The following is a 9,403-nucleotide window of genomic DNA, read 5'->3' on the forward strand; positions in this document are numbered from 1 at the left end:
ACCTGGGCTGGGACTGATCCCGCCGGCGCAGGGTAGCAGGAAGCTCTCCACACACTCACAGACCTGGGCTAGGACTCCCTTCATTTATTATTTATTTGTCTTTCTGTGATGGCGTTTCACCCTGCAGTTTAGCCATAGCCTTGAACTGACTGTGTAGCCCAATTTGAGGCTGGCCTCAAACTCATAGTGATCCTCCTGCCTCAACCTCCTGAGTGCTGGGATTACAGGTGTATGTCACCATGCTCAGCCTGTATCCTTTAAAAAATCTTAATCTTTCATGTGGGCAGGTTCCATATAGTAGATTTAGATGATCTGTTACATAAATAGTACTGCCTGATATTTTGGTACTTCCTTAATTCAGGTAAGTATGCTGGGAAAAGAACTGTTTGCCCAACAAATAAGAGAGAGAGAGAGCGTGACAGACAGACAGACAGGAAAATGAAAGGATGGACTATTTACAGTCGTAAAATAAGAAAATGATAACAGCTGGGGCTTTGATAGCTGTAAATTCCTGCTGTTTATTATCAAAAGTAGTGATTTCTGATCACTGAGGAAACGAGAGCACCACATGTCAGTGACGAACCTGTCAGCGTTGCTGCCTGCTTCCCAGACAGCTCTAGAGCTGAAAACAGTTTGATTTTTCTTACCACTCCTTGGTTGTAGTTCTGTCTGGCATCAGCAGGGAGTTCTGTGCTCACGTGGACGTTGTGTCAAAGTTAGGGTCAGAGAAGTCTAGAGGCAGCAAAGGAAGGCTGAGAGCTGGAAGGGGCGGGGCCAGCACAGAGCTGCGTGCTGCTGTGCTGGAGCAGCAGCTGCGGCCGTCCTGTCACAGCAGCACGCAGCCGAGCTCAGGCTGATCAGGCTGTGACAGCGGTCGGGGCTGAGCATGGTTTTAAAGCATGTAATTCAATTTAAATTACTCCTAGATGAGTTAGTGACCGTGCTTGACCAAATGCCAACCCTGACTTAATGAGGTGTCCTAAATGTAGACACAGATACAGATAGATACAGATTATGTACTTAGTACAGGGTCTACAGGATCGGACTCATAGGGATCCTCCTGTTTTCAGCCTCCCAAGTGCTGGGATTACAGGCACGCACCACCACGCCAAGTCTCAGTCGCCATCTAATCAAGCCCAGGGGGCAGAGCTGGCAAGGCAGGCTGGGGATCGAACTCCAGCCCCTGCATCTGCCTAAGCAGGCACTTTTAATCCGCTGAGCTATCTGGCCAGCCCTGGCCTAAATATTAATAAGGAATTCTTATTATGTGAGCATCAGTTTCTGAGACTCTCCCTCTTTTGTACCTGCCTAAAAAGAAATGTTTTCTTTTTGCCTTTTTTCAAAGATAACTTTGGAAAGAACTCAGAAAGCAGCATTTCCTCATTGGCGCCTTGGCAGGGAGGACAGGTGGGCATCTAAGGTTTCACAGCCGGGAGAGCCGCGCTGTCGGAGTGGCGCCCAGGCCGCTGGGGCCGCGCATAGCGAGGGCCGTGTCATGTGTGACTTGTAAAGAGCTGGTGCTGCTGCTAGAACCAGTGCGCGACACAGGTAGAGCCGATGGAGTAGTGTTGAAAGGGAACATAGGAAGGCGTTGATTTACCCAGATTTAATCGAAAACAAGGAGTGCAATGCAACATTTAAAGAAACAATAAAATGCAAAGTTGTCTTTTGCATGTAAGCATAGCAACTTTTAGAGAGGCGATAACATAGAAAAGGTTGGGTAAAAAGAGCTCAGTCCCATAATTTAGCAGTCTTACGTATATCAAGCTTATACATGTTTAATTCACGTAGCACCAAATGGAGCAAAGTATTTTTCACACACCAAAACATTTTAAAAATATCTCTGGTGAACGAATTTTGGCTGAAATGGTACATGGCAGAATGGTTGAGCAGAAATGTTGATGTTGTGCTTGCGCGTACTTTAAAGTGACTCTGAAATCACAGCATTTTCTGTCCTCTCTGCAGTAATTCAGCACCGTTTACTCAGTTATTTTCAAATCTATGAGGCACTGGAAGAAATTATCCTGTGTCTCAGCAGTTTTTCTCTATTCTTTGAGTTTCCTGAGATGATAAAGATGTTCCTTCTTCAAAACTTTCTTCTATGATTATAAATAAGTTTGAGAATCACCACACGTGATTCCTACTAGATAGTCACATTGGAGATTCAAAATCCTGCCATAAAGGACTCTGTTTACCTTCTATTTGCCAAATGAGTTGGGTGAGCAATCGCAGGAAGACGTTTATGGGACAGATTCCTCTGTGTGTGTGTGTGTGTGTGTGTGTGTGTGTGTGTGTGTGGCACCGGGTCTCCTCCGTGCCAGGCAAGTACCCCACTACCCAGACAGACCCCGGTGAGCGCTACAAGCAGGGGCCTTTTCTGGGAGCTCGCCCTGGGTCACGATCCAGCACACATTCAGTTGTCAGACAAGTGCCAGGACAAAGCTTTCCTGTCAAAAGTGTAAGCAGTGCCAGCATAGACTCTGGAAGCGTGCAGGTCCCGCCATAAAGATTACAGAGAAAGCCATGACAGGGAGGGGATAGAAGGGGTGGAGACAGCAAGGCCAGCACTCTAGGAAGGAGCAGTATGGAGCGCATGGGGCAGGCGCAAGGGCCCTGAGGCAGAAGCGCTGGAGGAGGATTAGAAGCCAGGGAAGTGGGAGTGAGTGAAGAAGGAATGGAAGAGCTAACCAAGAACTGCACTTCGTAAGCCATGAATTTTATTCTAAGAGTCTTGATCAGGTTTGCATTTTAAAAGAATTGCTCTGGTAGCCACATGAGAAAAGGATAATAGAGAAGTTAAGAGTGGAGGCCAGACAGCCATCCAGTCGGCAAGGTTTGGAGAGGGATGGTGGTGGGTGTGGTGGGGCACTCAGGAGGCCGAGACAGGAGGATCACCACAGATTTGAGAGCCTGGGCTCCATAGTGAGCTGAAGACCGTCGTGCACTGCAAAGCGAGCGCCTGTCTCAATATCACCCCCATAAAGATGCCCCTGGAATACAAGCTGACGGGCCAAATACGATGGTAGGTGAGTGTGGAGGGTAGAGAGGTGGGACAAGAAGAGAAGCCACTTGGGGGAGTCGAGTTGATTTTAAACACGTTAAACTTGAGGTGTCTCACAGACTCCCACGTAGAGAGGCTGATTCAGCGAGGGAGTGTCCATGTGTGTTTGAACTTGTGGAGCTGGAAAACAAGCACTAAAAGGAACAATTGCCTGACTAGGTATCAGATGAGGGCTGAGCAGTGTCTCTTGTAGCGCAAAGGCAGAGAGCAGAGTCAGTACAAAGCCATACAGAGAGCCCCCAGCCGAAGCCAGAAGGAGCCAGGCAGATGGCCGCAACTGTCTAGAGGCTTTGGGGCACAGAAACGACTGCGTCTCAGCCAAGCTGAGGTCCACCTCGATGCACAGCCGGGCGGAAGTGGGCACATAGTGTACTTTTGCAAGTGCTGCTAATGACGACTTTCCTAAAATCGGCGGAGCAAAGGGGTGTGCGAGAGGCCGGGGAATGTGTGTCTGTCACGTGGTTTTTATCACATTCCTGGGTCAGGGGCTTCATTGCTCCAGCCCTGGCTCTGGCCTCTCCACCGGCCCTCGGCCTGCTGTGGCTTGTCCCTCCCTGGCACCTCCCAGTAAGCCCTGCTGGTCCTCAGTGACGCCTCACACTCATCGTGTTTTACAGACTGCTGCTCCAGTTGCTGGTGGAGCCTCTGGTTACTAGGAAAACGGTGTCAGGGCCCTAGACCACAGAACCTCGGCGCCAGCACCCCTGTGCGGGGCTCGCAGCTCACCCCCAGGGCCTTTGCCCCTCCTGTGCGTGAATCAGGAGGACCGGAGAGAGGTGTGAGGCTGTGCCTGCCAGCTCTCCAGCCTGGCTCCGTGCCCAGGGCTCCGCTCGGGCTGGCCCAGTCCCGGTGCTTATCATTTGAAGTGAGCCCATCTGGGGTCTCAAGCAGCCTTCATGAGGCACAGACCAAGAATTACCCTGCACAGAGCTTTCAGTAGCCACCTTCAGGTGTTGAGAGAAGAGAAAACTGTGTCAATCAGAAGGGGAGGGAGCGCTAGGGAGATGGCTCAGTAGAAGTGCTTGGCTGGCAAGCACAAGGGCTGGAGTTCAATCCCCGGTTCCGCCAAAAAAAAGGGAAGGGGGCTGGTGAGAGAAAACTTCTTTCATCCAGTGCAAACAGCACCAGGCACTGGCCGGTGTAGTGTGTTACCCTATTTATGGTGACAGCCGTGAGCTGCCCCAGGAAGAAGCATGTGAGCAACTGCCCGCACCCAGGAGTTCGGCTGAAAGCCCACCTAGTGGTGCTTGTGGGGCGCCCAGAGCTGTTGCCCCATCTTGCCTGGGAAAGCCCAGCGGATACTTAGAGCACTACTAGCGCAGATGCCGCACCAAGGACTGAGGCAGGCGCCAAGTCCTGGAGGACTTGGGCGTGCTCAGGTGATCCAGAATGCCAGTTTCCTCGTGTCTGCAGGAAGACACGTAGTGGGTAAAAGGGAAATGTACACACACACACACACACACACACACACACTGCTGACTCACCTAGAAAATTTAATGCAGAGACTTTTTTCTAGTAGTAACTAAGATTTGCCAAGCATTTTTAAAATCACATATTCTATGATAAAATGGAAACTTGTGTCTCTATTTGGGAAGAAATTGGAATGTTCTCCCTTCTGGTGCATTTTGATGTGTCCCAGGGCGTCTGCCCGGAGCCTGGTGGCAGTGGGAAGGCTTCTTGGTTCTAAATGGGGTTGGTTTGTTTATCTCACAGTTGGCTACTCAGATGGCCTGAGCTCTCTGGCCAAGGTGAAACAGAGAAGGTGAGAACAAGTTGTGTCTGGTCCTGGCGCTGCCCTGGGGCTTGGCTGCCTCACACCATGTGACCTGCAGAGGTGACTCAAGTCCTGACCTCCACTCCAGGATCACTCACATGTCCTCGCAGGGGGAGCCAGCCTGTCCGTGTGACTGCAGCATGGGCCAGCTGGGCAGTGTGCTAGGCCAGCACTGAGGCCGAGTCGCTGAAGTGGAGGTTCATTCCTAGGGTGCAGCCACAGAGGGAGCGCAGAAAGCAGCCTGCTCCACACAGGAGCCCTCGCGGGTGCCCTGCACCTTGCGCAAACGCGAAGGCTGCTAGGCGAGTGGCCAGCAGCCCTTCCCACGGCTAGCCTGGGAATTGGCCTCCAGCATCCTGAGTCGCAGCGGGGCTTCGTGTTTCTTTTCTTTATGGAGAGGTTCTGAGATAATGATTAGCCCCTGAAGCACACAGTCATTCTTTCTACACAACAATTGTGTTGTTTTGAATTGCGGAAGGAGGAAGAGACCATCTACCATAGCTATTACCATGGTGGTTTCCTTACTCCTGCTTAGGAAAAAAAGAAAGACTCACTGGGTTTAAAAAGCCTGAGATCTAGTTGGTGGTCTGGATTCATTCCACCTGCCATTCTCTCTTTGTGTATGTGTGCTTGAACTGTCCCGTGATTAGGCCTTCTTCATGCCATCCATATGTGAGACCTACATATGTGGCATGTATCTAGTCTAATACCTCCCTCCAGTCAGAACTGCATGCTGCTGTTTAAAGACTCCTCTGGGGCTGGTGAGATGGCTCAGTGGTCTAAAGCACCTACTTGGAACAAGCTTAGCAAAGCATCAGGGACCGCGGTTCGATCCCCCAGCACCACATGCCAGCCAGCCCCGCCCCCTGGTGGGCTGAGCTGGCCACACACACACACACAATAAATAAAAAATAAATAAATAATTAAAAAAAATAAAATAAAGACTCCTCTGACTGTAACTTTAGAGACAGGTTCTGCGCAAGAGCACATGGTGCGATGTTACATGGAAACCAAGACAAAGAGGTGGACTCAGCAAGCGGCACCTGCTTGAGCTTTCTCCAGTACGTCAAAACACCGGCACCGGGAAATTGTGGCTGTATTTTCCAAATGTTCTACACCTTCATAATGCGAAAAGTATTTTTAGAATGAAGGACCATGTTTGTGTGCTGGTGGGTGTTCGCTGAACTTGTGACTAATGTGTTTTCAGGGGCCATCACCATGGCTCTGCTAGAAAATCTGGTGGCCGGAGATGTGTACACTGTCAAGATCTCTGCGTCCAACGAGGTAGGAGAAGGGCCCTTTTCCAACTCAGTGGAGCTGGAAGTGCTTCCAAAGGACCCTGCTGGATCAAATCAGCGGCCCAAGCGTTTAGATTCTACGGATGCCAAAGGTGTGTGAAGCCCCCACTCACTGATTCTTTTTTTTTTTTTTTTCAGACCTGGGGATTGAACTCAGGCCCTTGTGCTTGCCGGGGAAGCACTTATTCCACTGAGCCATCTCCCTGGCCCCTGATTTTTTTTTTTTTTTTAAAGAAAAAAACAATTTTCAGGGGCCAGGGAGAGAGCTCAGTAGAGTAAGTGCTTGCCTGGCAAGCACAAGTTTCTGAGTTCAATCCCCGGTACCACAAAAAGAAAAAAAAAAACAAACAATTTTCAGGGTCACTATGCTTCATCTCAGCTCCTACAGCTATCAGGGTGTGAAGCACGTACATGTATGTGCGCGTGCCTGTGTGTTAAATTGGTGCTCTGAGGTTCTGGTGGTCTGGGGCTGCAGCTCTTCTCTGTAACCCTTGGCGGAAGCAAATCCACCTCAGCATTAATGGTGGTTTGCAGACCACTGAGCCCCTGACGTCTTTTCCCAGCCAGGCAGCCCGCAGAACAGAACGCCTGCGTGCACACACACACTCATATGCACACACACGTATGCGCATGCATGTCCAGAGGGGCCGCGGTGCTCAGGCTGAGGAGAGCCTGGCTCCTACTATAAGCTTTCACACTAAGAAAGCAGCCTTTCTGGAAAGAAAATGGCTCCTCTGCAGAAAAGCAAGTAGAAAACATATCTTTGAAAGCCACCTCTCTTCAGCTGTGCAGCTCTGGTCCGTCTTGAAGGACCAGGCCCTGAGCCTGGTCAAGGTGTATGTGTATGTGTACATTGTGCATACATGTATGTGTGTGTAAGGAGAGAGCTCTGCTATCAGATTTAAGGCCCAGAAAGAGGTGACCACCATAGCTTCAACATCATCAGAGAAGATATCACAGTTGCCTCTCACCTCAGGACAGCTGTGAAAGGATCAGGAAGCAGTGTTGTGGACGCGGTGACCCAGAGCCCAGCCCAGCTCGGCACCTGTGTTCTAACAGACCTGTCCACCCCTGGCTCTGACACTGTTAATTTGGCAGTGCCATCCTAATGGATGTCAGTGCCAGACGATAGCGTGCAGGTCTGCTTTTAAGGTAGCAGACAGGAAAGCTCCTCCTCAACACATCAAGAGGAGGTACAGGTGTGGGCAGGACACAGCCTACTCCCAGCTTGGGGAGGCTGAGGGAGGATCCTGAGTTGGCAGTCAGCTGGAGTAGCTTTGTGAGTGTTTGCCCAGTGTGCAGCCCTGGTTCAGTCTCATAAACCACACACTCACAAAAGAATATCTACATTATGTACTATTTGTGATGTAAATTATGAGTTATGTCTGATCCAGAACTTCAATACTGGGGCCAGTGAGATAGCTCAGTGGACTAAGAGCCCGCTTAGGCAAGCACAGGGACCGGGGTTCAGTCCCTGGCCCCACATGCCATGCTGGCCCTGTCCCTGGGAGCACTGAGCCAGAGACTGAGACAGGATGTGGTGACGTACACCTGTAATCCCAGCACTGGGGAGGCTGAAAATAGGAGGATTACTATGAGTCTGAGCTGCATAGTGAAACCCTGTACCAAGCACATAAAGATAAATAAAAATTCACCACTGGAAGATAAAGGATCTCTGAAATCACTGAGCAAAGATAAATTCACAATTACAGCATATATAGTAATATAAATAACATCAAAGCTTTTCCTATGGGAGGAACATTTACAGGAAAAGACCTGAGCGTTGTGAGCAGCTGACTTCTGCCTGATGCAAGCGCCTCTTGTGCCTCTTGCAGGCTACTTGGGCTATGACCACCTGGACCAGAAGTCGGTGGCAGGCATTGCAGTGGGCGTGGGCACCGCCTTGACCTGCATCCTGGTCTGCGTTCTCATCCTGATCTGCCGGAGCAAGGCCAGGTGCGTGCCCTGCTGGGACAGCAGTGAGACCACACATGGCTTGGGATCGTGAGGACTTATCCTCTGGGTGTTCTGTTGCTGGCCTTGCACAGCTGTGAAGTGTGTTCCTTCTGTGGGGAGCTTGTGTTACCGCCATTTGCAAAGCCTCGAATAAGGACCTGGTTTCCTCACTTCTTTAGTATTTTGAAATGCAGAGCATTTTCTCGAGCCTGGATCTTGTTGTTAGCATCACCTCGGTCCCACGGGTTAGTTTCCTGAAAGGACTCCTGGCTCCTGAAGCATCTTCTGTTAAGCAGCAGTGGCGAGGAAGCAGGGTCACTGGGAACAGACTCCCCACCTGGGCGGAAAGAGCAGGGGCAGCTTAGCTGGAGCCTGCCTGGCAGCCTCCTCAGTGGTTGACTTAGGTTAGACTTTCACCAGTAACTTGCATGCAGTGAGCTTGACTTTTTAACCTTTTCTATTTTGGCTTTTGCCTTCATTAATTTTCTTAAGGTTTTTTTGTTTGTTTTGGATACCAGGAAGCAAACTCAGCACCTGGTGCTTGCCAGGCAGGTGCTGTATCACTATATCAGCTTAGGGTTCTTTTTAAAAAAATGTTAAAAATCACAGTTTTTTAGGTAAGCCCCATCACTAGTCTCCCTTAGTTGGTGGAGAATTTTCAGGGCTCTGATGCCTATTTGTAGACATTTTTGGAAAACCTGCTAGTTAAAGACTTAGTTCTACCGGGCATGGTGGTACACACCTATAATCCCAGCTTTCAGGAGGCTGAGGCAGAAGAACCACCTGGAGTTCAAGGCCAGCCTGAACTATATAGCAAGACCCTATCATAAAAAACCCAACATGAATAAAGAGTTCTGACATCTTTATGCATTTTGAACTGGCTTAGTTGTGTAGCCTGATTCTTACTTTGACAATCTTGTACCTGAATTGCAGTACTGTTGTAAATTTACCATCCTTAATTGGCAACTGAATTGCTAGGTCAATGTAACAATCTGCAGAACTGAAGGGAAATAATATCAAGTGTTAAAATGTGATTTTGCACAAATATAAGCCACAGTAGTAAATTATAGCACTTGTGGCCTGGCCACATAGCTCAGTGGACTAAAGCGCCTGCTTAGGCAGAGCATAGGGACCTGGGTTCAATCCCTGGTGTGCCGAGCTGGCCCCAACCCCAGGGTGCACTAAACCAGTGATTGAGACTGGGTGTGGTGGCACGCGCCTGTATCCCAGTGGTTGGGAGGCTGAAAACAGGAGATTCACTGAGTCTGATCTATGTAGTGAGAGCCTGTAGACCCTGTACTAAATTTAAAAAAA

The 9,403-nt window shown here is 49.6% G+C and overlaps 1 protein-coding gene across 1 annotated transcript in view; it reads left to right on the top strand.

Annotated features, from left to right (window-relative positions):
• The window catches only part of Prtg (protogenin), a 98,339-nt gene that overhangs the window by 85,955 nt on the left and 2,981 nt on the right, over nt 1-9,403 (top strand). Inside the window, exons 17-18 of the mRNA XM_023724055.1 lie at nt 6,043-6,225; nt 7,969-8,089. Of these exons, the coding sequence (XP_023579823.1) occupies nt 6,043-6,225; nt 7,969-8,089 (304 nt within the window). The remainder of the gene's footprint in view (nt 1-6,042; nt 6,226-7,968; nt 8,090-9,403) is intronic.

The sequence above is a fragment of the Octodon degus genome, unplaced genomic scaffold, assembly GCF_000260255.1.
Source record: "Octodon degus isolate 3935 unplaced genomic scaffold, OctDeg1.0 scaffold00105, whole genome shotgun sequence".
Lineage (NCBI taxonomy): Eukaryota > Metazoa > Chordata > Mammalia > Rodentia > Octodontidae > Octodon > Octodon degus.